At 41.8% G+C, this 16,865-nt stretch overlaps 1 protein-coding gene across 2 annotated transcripts in view; it reads left to right on the top strand.

Moving 5' to 3' along the window:
* The first annotated feature begins 1,095 nt into the window (after nucleotides 1-1,095).
* Nucleotides 1,096-16,865, top strand: part of LOC127628901 (SHC-transforming protein 3-like) — a 31,976-nt gene continuing 16,206 nt past the window's right edge. Inside the window, exons 1-4 of one of the 2 annotated variants that reach the window (XM_052105868.1) lie at nucleotides 1,096-1,732; nucleotides 2,615-3,405; nucleotides 11,836-11,906; nucleotides 16,441-16,504. In XM_052105868.1, coding sequence (XP_051961828.1) covers nucleotides 2,800-3,405; nucleotides 11,836-11,906; nucleotides 16,441-16,504 — 741 coding nt within the window. In that variant the 5' untranslated portion in view covers nucleotides 1,096-1,732; nucleotides 2,615-2,799. Of the gene's footprint in view, nucleotides 3,406-11,835; nucleotides 11,907-16,440; nucleotides 16,505-16,865 lie in introns of both variants that reach the window. The other variant, XM_052105867.1, reaches the window with a different exon arrangement.

The raw sequence follows: 16,865 nt of genomic DNA, 5'->3' as shown, positions 1-16,865 counted from the left end.
AGCAACTGCATAGCAACCACCTAGCAACCAATCAGAACACCCTATCACTTTGACCTCCTTAGCAACCACATAGCAACTGTCTGACAACCACCCACAAGCCCCTGGTAACTGTATTGCAATGTGCTAATAACCACTCTAAACACCTTATCCATCGCATAGCAACCACTTTGACCTCCTTAGCAACCACACAGCAACAGTCTGACAACCACCCACAAGCCCCTGGTAACTGTATTGCATTGTGCTAATAACCACTCTATACACCTTATCCATCGCATAGAAACCACTCAGAACACACTAGCAACCACCTAGCAACCAATCAGAACACCTTAGCAACTGCACAACAACAACCTAGCAACCGCACAACATTGCTCTGACAACCACCCAAAACACCCCAAAATAAGAATATCTAAATATTCTTAAAATAAGATATTTTGACTTGTTTTCAGAGAAATCTAACAAAATGTTGTAATGTTTATGCTTATAAAAAAAAATGATTTAAAATGAAAGCAAGTTTATTTTTCTTACCCAATGGGCAAATATAATTGTTCTGGTTTTTAAGCATATAAATATAATGATAATGGTATCTTATGTCTTTCAGCTTCTCAATTTCTTCTCGTTTTAAAAAAGTAAAAACAAGCAACCACATAGCAATTGTCAGTATACAGTAAACACACAAAATATGTCCGATGCAGATAGTACTCAGTTTATAATTCATGTGATTCAGTTCAGGATTCATGTTCTTTGATCTCTGTTCATTTATATGAATGTACAAACTCTGTTCTCGGGATGCAGTGAGGGGCCAGTTAATCAGAGAATTACCCCCCTTTCAATTTCCCTTTATAATTATCATGCTTTTCCAAAACATGCAGTATCTCCCAAGCATCACATTAGAAGACTTTTCAGTAGCAGGTACCATAGATTCAAGGCTTTTATGTAGTATTCATAGATCTTGGATGTGAATGGTTTCTCCCATCACCTGTGATTCAAGTGGTTTGCCCCACTATTCAGACAGCCTACCCTGAATGAGTCATCCTGCTCTTCTCTGATTGGCCGTTCCCGCTCCATCCCGAGGGATTGCCATGCAGAAAGCTGCCGAGGCCTCACTTCATTCACAGAAACGTCAGTATGCCCGTCTGCCTCTCCATTCACAGCCAGTCCAAATCATTTTCAGCAGCATCTCTCCTCAGCATCATCCTGCATCGCCGTGACACCGAAGAGCAAAAAGGACTCGTACCTTTGTTTGTTTGCTTTTGTCTCATCGGAGAAGACCAACCCTTGCTCTCAGCTCTATCTCTTTCTTTCTGTCTTTTCTTCATTTTTTCATATTGCAGGCGAGCAGGCGAGCAGGAAAGCAAGACGAGGGACTGCAGTGCGTTAGCCGCAGCGTTACAGAAATGTTGTGAATGACTCTGACACTCCACTGACACAAGCTCCGGGCTCTGGACATTTTTCCATGAATGGCTGCTTTTTTGCTGCCTTAATGTCACAGGCTTCATCCCGTTGGCTGCTTTTTAATGAGGCAGGGAGGTCTGACATCACTATTTATGCTTCGATCTCCGCCAAACCCGGACAGCGAGATAGCGAGATTGCATCTGGACGTGGTGTGTTTGAAAGAGATGTTTAATTATTCAAGAAAGCTCATTCAGGAGCACAGCTCGCCTTGTTTTGCCTCCTGTGCGAAGACTTTGAGTGTGGAACGGGGAGATGGAGTTATGGCGATGTCTTGTAGTATGTAAGGAAGAACGGACGTGACGAACAAAGAGATAAAACCGTGTTTGTCTTTTGCTTTATATCTGAACAATGGCAATATATTTGCAAAGCAGAATGTACCCGATCGTCCAGGTGGAAGGCGAAAGGTGGATGTATTTGCATTAGATGACATTTTTACTGTGTTCAGTATCTAATTTGGTCGATTATTTGTTCATGAAATGGGTCCCGTTTAATAGGGCACCTTTATGAAACGTAAAATCATGATGGTAGCATGTCCTTGGAATCAGTGATCGCCATTGACAACAACACAAGTTTTATTCTGTCTTGTTGTCTTCACTATCTTAACGTGATTTCTTTCATTGAACGCCACCTCTTTTCCAAGCTACGTTGCATATTTGTGTTGGTATTTGTTCTCAGCCTCATTCTAAGCTTTGATCAAGTGCTATTTGTGTAATTGATGGATTGCCTGAGCTAGGAAAGATAACATATAAGCTAGGCGACCATTTCAGTTCACATCATTCGTTTTCACGTGGACTGAATGAAACCGGAAGGCGTTCCGACGGACAGGGTACATTTTGAGAATTGATTGGTTCTACTGAGCTTTTAGTGGGAGTTTTTTCCTGTAACAGAAAGTGTTCTGCAGTGTTCAGTGAGTCTTTTGTTGAGAAGAGTCTCTCTCTCTCTCTCTCTCTCTCTCTCTCTCTCTCTCTCTCTCTCGAGTGAGTCATGCATATACGGGGATCTGCCAGGATGCAGAGAGAGAGAGAGACATCTTCTCACTAGAGCCCTGTCTCTCTCTCTCTGCCATATCTGGCCCTCTATCTCTGTAGAGGACCGACCCCGCACTGCTTGTCTCTTGTCGCGCTCTTGTCTCCATGGATTCCGTGTTTTGTGGTTTCAGCAGCGGTGGATTTTTCTGACGGCAGCGTCCGCAGCAATAGCCTGCTGCTCTCTTTACCCCGAGCCCAGTGAGCAGGCATTCGCGTCCGCCCGTGAGGACGGTTTCTCGGCTTCAGCATGCCAAGCGAGCGGACGGTCCTCCGGGAGTTGGATGTGTCCGTTCGCGCTTAGTCCGGCATACCGAGTGGAATGCTTCACCGTGCTAAATACAACCGATTCCGGAATGAGTCAGTGACGTCCGTTGATGAACTTCTGCACGGTCTCTCCATGAACGCGAAGGTCACGGCCGTCCCGCCGACGCCACCAGTGGGCGTCCCTCCGTACGCCCCGCCAGCCGAGGTCTTGCCCTCTGACTCCGCGGATGAGTCCGGCACTACCTTGTGCACCCTCATCAACAAAGTCTCCAACCTCAAATTCGCCAACTCTTCGGGACTGCTCGGCATCAAGGGCCTGCCGTCTGCCGTCAAAGACCTGGCCGTGTCCAAGCTCCAGGGAGGAGCGGGGGGAGGTGGCTCAAGCAGCCCCAGCTCGTCCGCCCTCCCAGCGGCCAGTGGGGGCAGCTCGTGCTCATCGGCCACCTCCGGAGCTCCTCACACCTTGCTGGAGCCGTTCTCCGTAAGCTCGGGGAAGAAGGGGAGGATGGAAGAGTCTCAGCCCGGCGGAGAGAGCTGGAACCTGGCTGGCACGGGCGGAACGGGTGCCGCAGGCTGCGGGGCACTGGTGAATAAGCCATCTCGTGGATGGCTGCACTCCAATGAGAAGATATCTGGACCTGGAGTGATGTACGTCGTTAAGGTAAGACTCACCGAATCCCCTCTGTCTCCTTTGCTTTTCCTTTCACACCCTCAGTTTGTTCATCTGAAATAGAGGGATTATCGCAGCTTAAAGGTAGAATATGCAACCTTCCCATGCATGTGCTGGTACAAAGGGATTATGTGTATGTTTTGGAATAGTGCAGCTGGAAAGAAGCTTACCAATGACCACAGCAAACACACAACTGACCTCAAAAGCACCATTAGAAAAGGCACATTTGAACTGGTTAGCCAATAGACGCACACCAGTGACTGCACATCAGTTTCTGTATTAATATATTATTCTTTGTTTGCATGTGTGAATAATGTAAAGCAGTCCTGCCAACTGATAGTCACGCAAATATCTCTACCACACATCTATAGTGTTGCCCAGTATATACTGAAGACTCTCAGACTCTATACTTGCGGTCATCCAAGCCAAAAAACATCATTAATATACCGCGGTCTCTATATCAGTATCCCCAAATTCTCTCTCTCTCTGTTTCTGTAAATCGCACTTCAGCCAAGCGGGCATCTGTGCGACTATTTATTTGTTCTCATACCTGCACAGATTTGATCTATTCAAATGAATTGCAAGTTTATCACATCAAAAGGGAAGTGCATGTAACCACGGCGACCAGCTGCCAGACTATAGGGATGTTGTTTCCGGCTACAGTTCTGTTACTGTATTGTCTCTAGGGAGCGTGACGCGGCTCAGGACAGATCTGTCATTTTTTGTCCACATGCATTCATGAGACTGTTAGTATGACCTCACGCTATTGTTACATGTATACATCAGCCATTTGCACAGGCACCTTATAATGAAAGTGAATGGTGACTGAGGTGGTCACGCATCATAGATGAAGCATATTGTGTGTTGACCTCAGATCGACGAGTATCACACATTTGAAATGTACTATCGAAGGGGCGGCTGTGGCTCAGGTGGTAGAGCGGGTCGGCTGCCAATCGCAAGGTTGGCGGTTCGATTCCCGGCCCACACGACTCCACATGCCGAAGTGTCCTTGGGCAAGTCACTGAACCCCAAGTTGCCCTCAGTGGCAGGCTAGCGCCTTGCATGGCAGCTCTGCCGCCATTGGTGTATGAGTGTGTGTGAGAATGGGTGATTGGGACACAGTGTAAAGCGCTTTGGTAACCTCTAAGGTTAATAAAAAGAGCTATATAAGTGCAGACCATTTACCATATACCATCTAGTGTGTTTATGTTCATGCATGTTCGAGGCCCCGTTGAGCTAAAGGTGACTCGGTTTCAGTGGTGGACAGTAACGAAGTAAATGTAATTTGTTACTGTACTTAAGTAGCTTTTTTGTGTATCTGTACTTTACTGAAGTATTTAAATATGGGGAGACATTTATTTTAACTCCACTACATTTCAAAGTCAAATATCTTACTTTTTACTCTACTACATTTTCAAAATCAGTCGTTCCTTTTTATTTATGAGTGGATAAAAATGTAACTGGTCAAACGAGCCACCAATCACAGTACAGCGCGCGCGCTTTGTTTTGAACTTGCCTTGGCGGCATCTACTAAGCGCGAACCAGGGGTGCGTTTCCCAAAAGCATCGTTAGCCAACTATGGTAGCAAGTTCCGTCGTTATCATCATAGTTCAACGAGTCGGTGTTTCCCGAAACATTCGCAAACAGCATCGCAGAGTTGTGTGGTTGGAACGACAGCTCTCGACCTGTGGTTAGAAGCAGAGTTTCTTGTTATTATAACATGTGGGCTTAATAAATTATTATCTTGAGCCAAATAAGCAAGATGACATTCAGTACAATCAGTATCTTTTATTTAGAAGACATACAAATGTCCTTTATGTCTTTTAGTTTGTCAATAGATTTAAAGCACCGTTTTTGAAGAGTGCGCATGTGTGAACGTGCTCTAGTGCGTAAGAACGAGCCTATGATTGAATCTGGAAATAAAGCAAATAACTGAGAAAAATATGAGATAGTCCTCAGATGACATGTCCGTAATTTATAGCAAAACATCTAGCATTAATTCGAACAGATTCATTAAAAGTAGTTTTTAATCCACCACATGTGAGACATCATTAACCAACGTGGTTGAACAACCAATTTGCGACAACACGGTTTTGGGAAACAGTCGTGACTAGCAAGTTGATTTCTTCAACAGTGCATCGTACTACGGTAGTGGAGCCTTAAGTTACGTTGTTGTACGGGAAACGCACCCCAGAGCCGTTAAATATGAGAGTTGCGAACATAGACGGTTGCGACAGTGATCTCGCCGCCGCGGGGTCACGTGATTCGTGTAACTCTCAATAGTTCCAAACAAATTGCGTTGCCAATGATTTTAAGCGGGGCAGAGAGCAGCAGCTATTATTGCAGCAATTATCGGTAAATATTGACGCATAATGTACATTGCTTATTATGTTGACACTAAAATGACTTGCATATAATAGCATTGTTTTTCTGGAGAGTAGCAGAAACACTGCATTAATACGTTTTTGTGTTTAATTTTGGAGGGAAATTGGCTGCTCTCATAACATAGAATATATATATATATTCTATGTATGTGTGTGTGTGTGTGTGTGTGTGTGTGTGTGTGTGTGTGTGTGTGTGTGTGTGTGTGTGTGTGTGTATATATTTATATTTAATGGCATTGTGCAGGTTTATGTGAATGTATCATAACATTAGGATGTTAATAATTATGACCATAGACGCTCGAGAAAAATATATACAGTAAATACTGTAAATGTATTATACCTTATGGGAACAGTCCCTTCCCTCCAAAATTAAACACACAAAAAATGTATTCAATTCAAATATATATATATATATATATATATATATATATATATATATATATATATATATATATATATATATACACACACATCTGACTAATTAATGTCATATTATTAATAGATTGGTGTGCCAAGACTGACATTAGTCTTCATGTAGACTGAGTTAAGCAAGAGTCTTGTGACAAATTATAATAGGACATTATGGCCATAAAAAATCATAGTACTTGGATACTTAAGTACATTTGAAGGCAAATACTTTTGTACTTTTACTCAAGTGAATTTTTAAAGGCAGCACTTCTACTTTTACTTAAGTAATATTTTACCTTGAGTATCTTTACTTAACTCAAGTACATGGTATGTGTACTTCGTCCACCACTGCTCGGTTTCGAGCAACTTTTCTCCCCTCTGAATCGTCAGTAGAGGCAAAACACGAATTGTCGACACAACAGCATCAGTTCGTCAAAGCACATACTAAACATACTGAACAGAAGGAATCTGAAGGATGTTGCGCCAAAAGTGGAGTATTTGTAGCTCTTTGCATGAGTTTGTTGGGTTTATGTGAGCATTAGATGGGAAAAGTTGGCGGCTTCAACACTGTTGGCCGTTTCTTTGCAGGGCTTAATATGTGTTACTCTTTACAGTTCATGTATTGAACGACCCTGTGATTAAATGCACATGCACACCATGCTCCATTTCACAGCTGCTGTTATTGACTGGGCGGGCTGCCTCTCTAAACACAGACTTTCCCCAAATATATTGAGCCAGCTTTTTGGTCAGGGCTTGGCCAGAATAAAGACTTCAGACATTCAGTGAGTGAGTTTGAGGATGCTGAGTTAGGGCCGCCTCTGCTTTAGCGTCGCCGGAACCGCCGCTCGGAGGGAGAACATTACGACAAATGTCATTAGGTTACTTGCTGTAATATGGCTATTGTGCATGACACTGGTCACTGGTGTCAGACAGCACCAAAGGACACGGACTGAATATTATCCTTGTGTGACTTCGTTGGCCGCTGGGAATCACCCTCTTGCCGACCCAGGACAAGCGAAGTGTTTTAATTTACTCTGATGTGATGTTGTATGGATGAATTGTCTGTGTCTGTCCCCAGTTCACCTGTGTGTTTTTAGCAGACAGGCAGACAGACAGACAGCCAGACAGACAGGCAGACAGCCAGACAGGCAGGCAGACAGACAGACAGACAGACAGGCAGCCAGACAGGCAGACAGACAGACAGACAGGCAGCCAGACAGACAGACAGGCAGCCAGGCAGACAGACAGGCAGGCAGACAGACATAAAGACAGCCAGGCAGACAGACAGGCAGACAGACAGACAGGCAGACAGACAGACAGACAGACAGGCAGCCAGGCAGACAGACAGAGAGACAGGCAGACAGACAGGCAGAAAGCCAGACAGGCAGAAAGCCAGACAGGCAGAAAGACAGCCAGACAGACAGACAGGCAGCCAGGAAGACAGACAGACAGGCAGACAGACAGACAGGCAGCCAGGCAGATAGACAGACAGGCAGACAGACAGGCAGCCAGGCAGACAGACAGAGAGACAGGCAGACAGACAGACAGACAGGCAGAAAGCCAGACAGGCAGAAAGACAGCCAGGCAGACAGACAGGCAGACATCCAGGCAGACAGACAGACAGAGAGACAGGCAGACAGACAGACAGGCAGGCAGGCAGGCAGACAGACAGGCAGACAGACAGGCAGACAGACAGACAGGCAGGCAGGCAGACAGACAGACAGACAGACAGGCAGACAGACAGACAGGCAGCCAGGCAGATAGACAGACAGGCAGACAGACAGACAGACAGACAAGCAAACAGACAGGCAGACAGAAAGACAGAGAGACAGGCAGACAGACAGGCAGACATCCAGGCAGACAGACAGACAGAGAGACAGGCAGACAGAGAGACAGACAGGCAGACAGGCAGGCAGGCAGACAGACAGGCAGACAGACAGACAGGCAGACAGACAGACAGCCAGACAGCAGTCCCTCCCAGCTCCTTTCCTCTTGGCTTGTGTGGAGTTGAGTGGTGATGAACAAAAGACAAAGCTACCAGTGCCTCGACTTTACAGCTAATTAGCCAAATGCCAAATATAGTTAACGCGTGTCTTGCTAACATGCATGACTCATGAGCTACATGCTAATGTAATAAGTTAGCTCAAGTTTAGCTAAGGCAATATATCATGGCCATACAGGCTACTGCACTGTACTACTTAATGAAGACACTACAGGTGAATACAGTCAAATGAGTGAGCCTAATAACGTCATAATCGGCACATTGATATGCAAATTAGGTGTTGACTAATTAATATGTGCTAATTTGCATATGCCAATAGAATTAAAACAATGTATTGCCTTGTGCAAAATAAACTAATTATTAGTGCAACTATGTCCCCGGAGTGGTTGTGGCGCAGTGGGCTAAAGCACATAACTGGTACTCAGAAGGTTGCTGGTTCAATCCCCACAGCCACCACCATAATGTCCTAGAGCAAAGCACTTATCTCCAGGTTGCTCTGAGGGGATTGTCCCTGTAATAAGTGCACTGTAAGTCGCTTTGGATAAAAGCATCTGCCAAATGCATTAATGCAAATGTAAAAACTGTCCCTCTCCTTGCAGTCATTTATTCTAAATATATATTGAAACTAGTAGCATATTGTGCAGATAGATGCATTTCTGGATGCTGATCGGTCAACACAGTGTTCCAGTTGCGCTAAAATACTAAACATGCTTTTATTGAACACATGTACAGTAAGATGCAAAAAAAACGTCTGTACGCGAATTCGTTTTTGATAGAGTTCGTTACAGCGCCCCGTGTGGCAACGTTGTGAATACATATGTACGTGGACATGCGTTACGTTATGAACTGTGCTATGAAACATTTCAGAATGCAACAAAGCTTGAATTTGAGCTTGCATAGCTAGAATAATTAACATTCATATACATTCGTAGATAATCTTTCAGGCCTTAGTTTGGTGGGAAAATCCTATATTTACTTTCTATTAAACAAACAGTTGAAGTCATGAAGACAATAAGTCTTACGTTTACTCACAATAAGTGAGTAAACATTACTAATCAGAATTTACAGTGTTCCTCTGGGAAACATTTGATCTGATGCTTTGCGAGTGGGTGTACTGTATATTCAGGAAAAGACGTTGTTAGACTGGACATGGCTTGATTTGCCCGTGACGGTAAGACAGTTTCTTAGGTGGGTCACTGCCGGCGAGTGAGGTAAAACTGGTGAGTCATTCATTTAGTTAAGGGAAGTTAGTCGTAGAGAGACACTCAATGAGTGAGTCACACTGCACTGAGAGATTGTCGAGGTGAGACGGCTAAAAATAGAAGTGCTGATGTGTGATGTCACTGTTTATGCATGATGTCATCTCCTGAAGTTACACTTTTATTCCCCACAGACACCTCAATGCGCAGGTGTTTTAAAATGCTGCAGAAATAAAAGCGTATCAGCTGCCTATGCTTTTGTTTTTGTTTTTTTGTATTAATTTTGACTTGTCCCCAATGTGTAACGCCCAAGTCCTCATGGTGGCGTAGTGACTCGCCTCAATCCGGGTGGCGGAGGATGAATCTCAGTTGCCTCCGCGTCTGAGACCGTCAATCCGCGCATCTTATCACGTGGTTTGTTGAGCGCGTTACCATGGAGACGTAGCACGTGTGGAGGCTTCACGCTATTCTCCGCGGCATCCATGCACAACTCACCACACGTCCCACCGAGAGCGAGAACCACATTATAGTGACCACGAGGAGGTTACCCCATGTGACCCTACCCTCCCTAGCAACCGGGCCAATTTGGTTGCTAAGGAGACCTGGCTGGGGTCACTCAGCACGCCCTGGATTCGAATTCGCGACTCCAGGTGTGATAGTCAGCGTCAATACACGCTGAGATACCCAGACCCCCCCCTTGTCTGTCCTAAATCTGGGTTACAGTGAGGCACTTACAATGGAAGTGAATGGGGCCAATCCGTAAACAGTACAATACTGTTTAAAAAATATAGCCACAAGACGTAAACAAAATACATGCTAATAAGATCAAATCACTTTCTAAACTGTTCTGTGTAAAGTTTGAGTTTCCCAAAAACATTTTGGGGGAAAATGGAATACTTTGAAAGTGAATGGTGACTGAGGTAGGATTCTGCTTAACATCTTCTTTTGTGCTGCATTTAAGAAGTATAAACATGCTGAAGAAATGTTTGAGTGTGTGTGTGTGTGTGTGTGTGTGTGTGTGTGTGTGTGTGTGTGTGTGCGTGTGTGTGTGTGTGTGTGTGTGAGACATTAGTCAGAGGTTGTGTGTGTGTGTGTGTGTGTGTGTGTGTGTGTGTGTGTGTGTGTGTGTGTGTGTGTGTGTGCGCGTGTGCGCGCGCACGCGCGAGTGTTTTACAATTCGGTGCATGTGGGTGGGTGTTTAACATAATGGGACTGTAGACAGGCAGATTAAGAGACTGTTGCATCCCAGTATCATTCTATTGCACTTAAAAACCTTTCATAAACAGTTGATTGAACTGCCAAATTTAAGACATTTTTAATTGAATTAAAATGCAAAATTTAAAAAAATTTGACACCTGGATGCCACTTATGTAACGGGAACCAGCTGTAGTGTGTAAACCGCACTCCCCTGGCCTCAAGAGACACTAGCAACTGGCTTTAGCCTCCCATGCTAGCTGACGCCGGTTCGAATCCCACTCAGAGCGGGTTGAGTAGGACCGGTTAAATTGGTGCCGTGACCGGATGGGAGTGAGGTTTAGGCGGTGAGTGTAACGGGAGCCAGCTGGTAGGTAGCTGTGCAGTGTGTGAACCGTACTCCCCTGCCCTCAAGAGGCGCACTAGCAACTGACACTAGAGGCTGTAGCCTTCAGCCTCCTCGTTAGTGTTCCCGCCTCCCATGCCGGAGACCCCGGTTCGAATACCGTATGGAGTAGATTGAGCAGGACTGGTTACACTTGCATGCAAGTGATGAGGTCATGTGACTACAACTACTATTTGACATGTGTGTCAGATAAATGGCCACTGTTTGAATTAGTATTTAACCCTCCTATTGCGTTCGGGTCATTTTTTGACCTGGGAGAGTTAAAAAAAAGAAAGCAGGATACAGTATATACTGTAGCTACGGTGCTGTATTCAGTAAGTAGAAGTTGCTAGAAAGCAGGATATTCAATGAATGTGCATTGAAGTAAATAGTCTATTGTGATTTGATGTTTCTTTTAATGAGATCCTCACAGCTAAAGTTTGTTTTGATAGTAGCAGGGTTGGACTGGTAATCTGGCATACCGGGCATTTTCCTGGTGGGTTGACACACTTTGGGACCGATCAGGGGCGGACTGGCCATCGGGAGAACCGAGGGGTCCGGTGGGTTGGCCGCGAAACGGGCCGAATGGGCCGCGATAAGCTAAAATGAGCCGCCGCGTTATGCAGAACGGACCACAAAACGGTGCCTCGATATGCAGAAAAGGACAGCGAACACCCCCCGCTCAACCTTTGGGCCAGTTGCTATGTAAAATCACGGGCTGATTTCTCTTCCCAGTCCAGCCCTGGCTATAATGCTGGTATTTTATCAGTCAAATGCAATAACGATGTAGTTTTGGAGAAAAGGTCATTATGAGCTGCTCTAATCCAATTTATGTCCTTCTTTTTGTAGTATTTGGGCTGTATTGAAGTTCTTCGGTCCATGAGATCTCTGGACTTCACCACACGATCACAAATCACAAGGTACAACTCTATGTCCAGCTATCACAAACTCCTCCACCTCTGTTGTGGAAGGGGTAGCTGAAAGAAACATGCACGGAAAATCAAAAGTTTCCCACTAGTAATTACGACTTTGTGCTCTCCACTCGTCAATGCAGTCATTCTGTGTCAGCTAATGATCACCGGACAGTTCGGATTGATTATATTTATATTGGAAGCGCCACTGCTAAAAGCAGAACAAGACGCGCTATTCATATGGAGTTCAATGCAGCTCTGGACGTCCTGACAAAATCATGTGCATTCCTATTATCTAAAGTGAAAAGACAGCCTGCGACTGATTCGTATTTAATGAGAGTTTAATGCACATTGCAATGAATACTACATAATTCAATCGGTTAACATCCCACTTAGACTTGTTTAATGTTTAATGTTACTCGAATTGGAGCTATTTGAGTGAATTTCTTTCTCTGTGGAGTTTGGATAACGCTAATAAAGCATTTTGGTTACATACTTTATTGTTTTGTTTCATTGTGTTCTTTCCAAAGAACAAATAAATGCATTATGACTGGAAATAAGTATATATAGTCAGATTTTACTACTTTTAGTAAACTATAAAGAGATTAATTGTGATTAATCGGATACCATGAGATAAATCATGACTAATCGTGCATCTTGAGATTAACTGGGACTAATCGCAAACCATGAGATTAACCGCGACTAATCGCACACCATGAGATTAACCGCGACTAATCGCACACCATGAGATTAACCGCGACTAATCGGATATCATGAGATTAACCGAGACTAATCGGATATCATGAGATTAACCGAGACTAATCGGATATCATGAGATTAACCGGGACTAATCGGATATCATGAGATTAACCGAGACTAATCGGATATCATGAGATTAACCGGGACTAATCGTATATCATGAGATTAAGCGTGAGTAATCGTATATCATGAGATCAATCGAGGTTAATCGTATATTATGACATTAAGCGGGACTAATCGCACATCATGAGATTAATCGGGACTAATCGCATACCATGAGATCAAGCGCGATTAATCGCATACCATAAGATTAATCGCGACTAATCGAACATCATGAGGCCATTCACGACTAATCGCATATCATGAGATTAACCGCAACCAAGTATATAGCATGAGATTAATCGGGACTAATCGCAAACCATGAGATTAAACGCGACTAATCGAATATCATGAGATTAACCACGACTAATCGTATGTCATGAGATTAATCGTGGTCAATCCTAAATCATGGGATTAATCACGACTAATTGTATATCATGAGATTTACCGCGACCAATCGTATATCATGAGATTAACCACGACTAATCGTATATCATGAGATTAACCACAACTAATCGTATGTCATGAGATTAATCGTGGTTAATGCTAAATCATGGGATTAATCACAACTAATCGTATATCATGAGATCAATCGAGGTTAATCGTATATCATGAGATTAACCGGGACTAATCGTATATCATGAGATTAAGCGTGATTAATCATATACCATGAGGTTAACCGCGACTAATCGATAATCATGAGCCTAATCACGACTAATCGAACATCATGAGACTAATCATGACTAATTGCATATCATGAGATTAACCGCAACGAAGCACACAGCATGAGATCAATCATGACTAATCGCAAACCATGAGATTAACCGCGAAAAATCGTATATCATGAGATTAACCGCGACTAATCGTATATCATGACATTAATCGAGGTTAATCGTATATCATGAGGTTAACCGCAACCAAGCACACAGCATGAGATCAATCGCGACTAATCGCAAACCATGAGATTAACCGCGACTAACCGTATATCATGAGATTAACCGCGACTAATCGCATACCATGAGATTAATCGCGGTCAATCCTATACCATGGGATTAATCATGACTAATCGTATATCATGAGATTAATTGCGATTAATCGTATATCATGAGATTAACTGTGACTAATCGTATATCATGAGATTAATTGTGACTAAACGTATACCATGAGATTAACCGCGACTAATCGTATATCATGAGATTAACTGCGACTAATCGTATATCATGAGATCAATTGTGATTAATCGTATATCATGAGATTAATTGCGACTAAACGTACATCATGAGATTAACCGCGACTAATCGTATATCATGAGATTAACCGCGACGAATCGCATATCATGAGATTAACCGCGACAAATCGTATATCATGAGATTAACTGCGACTAATCCTATATCATGGGATTAATCATGACTAATCGTAAAGCATGAGATAAATTGTGATTAATCGTATATCATGAGATTAATTGCGATTAATCATATATCATGAGATTAACCGTGACTAGTCGTATAGCATGAGATTAACCGTGAATAATTGTATATCATGAGATTAACCGCAACCAAGCACACAGCATGAGATCAATCGTGACTAATCGCAAACCATGAGATTAACCGCGACTAAGCGTATAGCATGAGATTAACCGCGACTAATCGCACACCATGAGATTAATCGCGGTCAATTGCATATCATGGGATTAATCACAACTAATCGTATACCATGAGATAAATTGTGATTAATCGTATATCATGAGATTAATTGCGATTAATCGTATATCATGAGATTAACCGCGACTAATCGTATATCATGAGATTGATTGTGATTAATCGTATATCATGAGATTAATTGTGACTAAACGTATATCATGAGATTAACCGCGACTAATCGTATATCATGAGATTGATTGTGATTAATCGTATATCATGAGATTAATTGTGACTAAACGTATATCATGAGATTAACCGCGACTAATCGTATATCATGAGATTAATTGTGATTAATCGTATATCATGAGATTAACTGCGACTAATTGTATATCATGAGATTAATTGTGATTAATCGTATATCATGAGATTAACCGCAACTAAGTGTATGTCATGAGATAAATTGTGATTAATCGTATATCATGAGATCAATTGTGATTAATCGTATATCATGGGATTAATTGTGATTAATCGTATATCATGAGATTAATTGTGATTAATCATATTTCATGAGATAAATTGTGATTAATCGTATATCATGAGATTAATTGTGATTAATCGCATATCATGAGATTAATTGTGATTAATCATATTTCATGAGATTAATTGTGATTAATCATATATCATGAGATTAATTGTGATTAATCGTATATCATGAGATTAATTGTGATTAATCGTATATCATGACATTAACCGCAACTAAGCGTATATCATGAGATTAACCACGACTAATCGTATATCATTAGATTAATTGCGATTAACTGTATATCATGAGATCAATTGTGATTAATCGTACATCATGAGATTAATTGTGATTAATCGTACATCATGAGATTAATTGTGATTAATCGTATATCATGAGATTAATTGTGATTAATCGTATATCATGAGATTAATCGTGGTCAATCCTATATCATGAGATTAACCACGACTAATCGTATATCATTAGATTAATTGCGATTAACTGTACATCATGAGATCAATTGTGATTAATCGTACATCATGAGATTAATTGTGATTAATCATACATCATGAGATTAATTGTGATTAATCGTATATCATGAGATTAATCGTGGTCAATCCTATATCATGAGATTAACCACGACTAATCGTATATCATTAGATTAATTGCGATTAACTGTACATCATGAGATCAATTGTGATTAATCGTACATCATGAGATTAATTGTGATTAATCGTACATCATGAGATTAATTGTGATTAATCGTATATCATGAGATTAATCGTGGTCAATCCTATATCATGAGATTAACCACGACTAATCGTATATCATGAGATTAATTGTGATTAATCGTACATCATGAGATTAATTGTGATTAATCGTATATCATGAGATTAATCGTGGTCAATCCTATATCATGAGATTAACCACGACTAATCGTATATCATTAGATTAATTGCGATTAACTGTACATCATGAGATCAATTGTGATTAATCGTACATCATGAGATTAATTGTGATTAATCGTACATCATGAGATTAATTGTGATTAATCGTATATCATGAGATTAATCGTGGTCAATCCTATATCATGAGATTAATCAAGACTAATCGTATATTATTAGATTAATCGCGATTAACCGTATATCATGAGATCAATCGCGATTAATAATATATTATTAGATTAAACGCAATGAAAAAATTGTATCTAATGACCGCCCTAATGTGCTAGTATGCTGTCGGTAAACTTAACTAGTATTGAAACCAGAATATTCATTTATGCTACGTGAACTGAAAGTGAACAATTGTATTTTTATTAACTAACATAAAAAACTATTAATAAATGCTTTAAAAAATAGCATTGTTTTTTCGTGATACTTAATAGATTAACTAACAAATATAAATGAATGGAACATTAATGTCACGTGTTACCCAAATTACTTAATAAAATGTTTATTACATCAGAGTAAACTTATATTCACATTTTAACTTTATGTCTTATATTTCTGTGATTTTGTCTCCGCAGGGAGGCGATCAGTCTGGTGTGTGAAGCCATTCCTGGTGCCAAAGGAGCTCTACGCAAGAGAAAGGTGGAATGAGAGATACGAACATATTAACATTGTTCTCTTAGAAAATGATCAGATAATAATGGTTCATTCTGACACCCTGTATGCACCGGGCGTGACACACGTTATTGTCGGCGCAACGGACATGTCAGAAAGGAAAGATTGGAAGGAGAAATAAAAGCCTGAAAGAGTGAAAGAAGAAAAGAATCAGAAGGTTTAGAGTGAGACAGACAGAGATAGAGAAAGAGAACTGGCTTTCTGCAGTGTGTGTGTGTGTTTGTACATGTGTGTGTGTGTGTGTGTGTGTGTGTGTGTGTGTGTGTGTTTGAGTGGGCATACTGTTAGCACGGTGACTCATTCTGCACTGAGCAGCAGTTATCAGCCC

Source organism: Xyrauchen texanus, chromosome 35, assembly GCF_025860055.1.
Source record: "Xyrauchen texanus isolate HMW12.3.18 chromosome 35, RBS_HiC_50CHRs, whole genome shotgun sequence".
Lineage (NCBI taxonomy): Eukaryota > Metazoa > Chordata > Actinopteri > Cypriniformes > Catostomidae > Xyrauchen > Xyrauchen texanus.
This window is presented reverse-complemented; position numbering and strand designations above follow the sequence as displayed.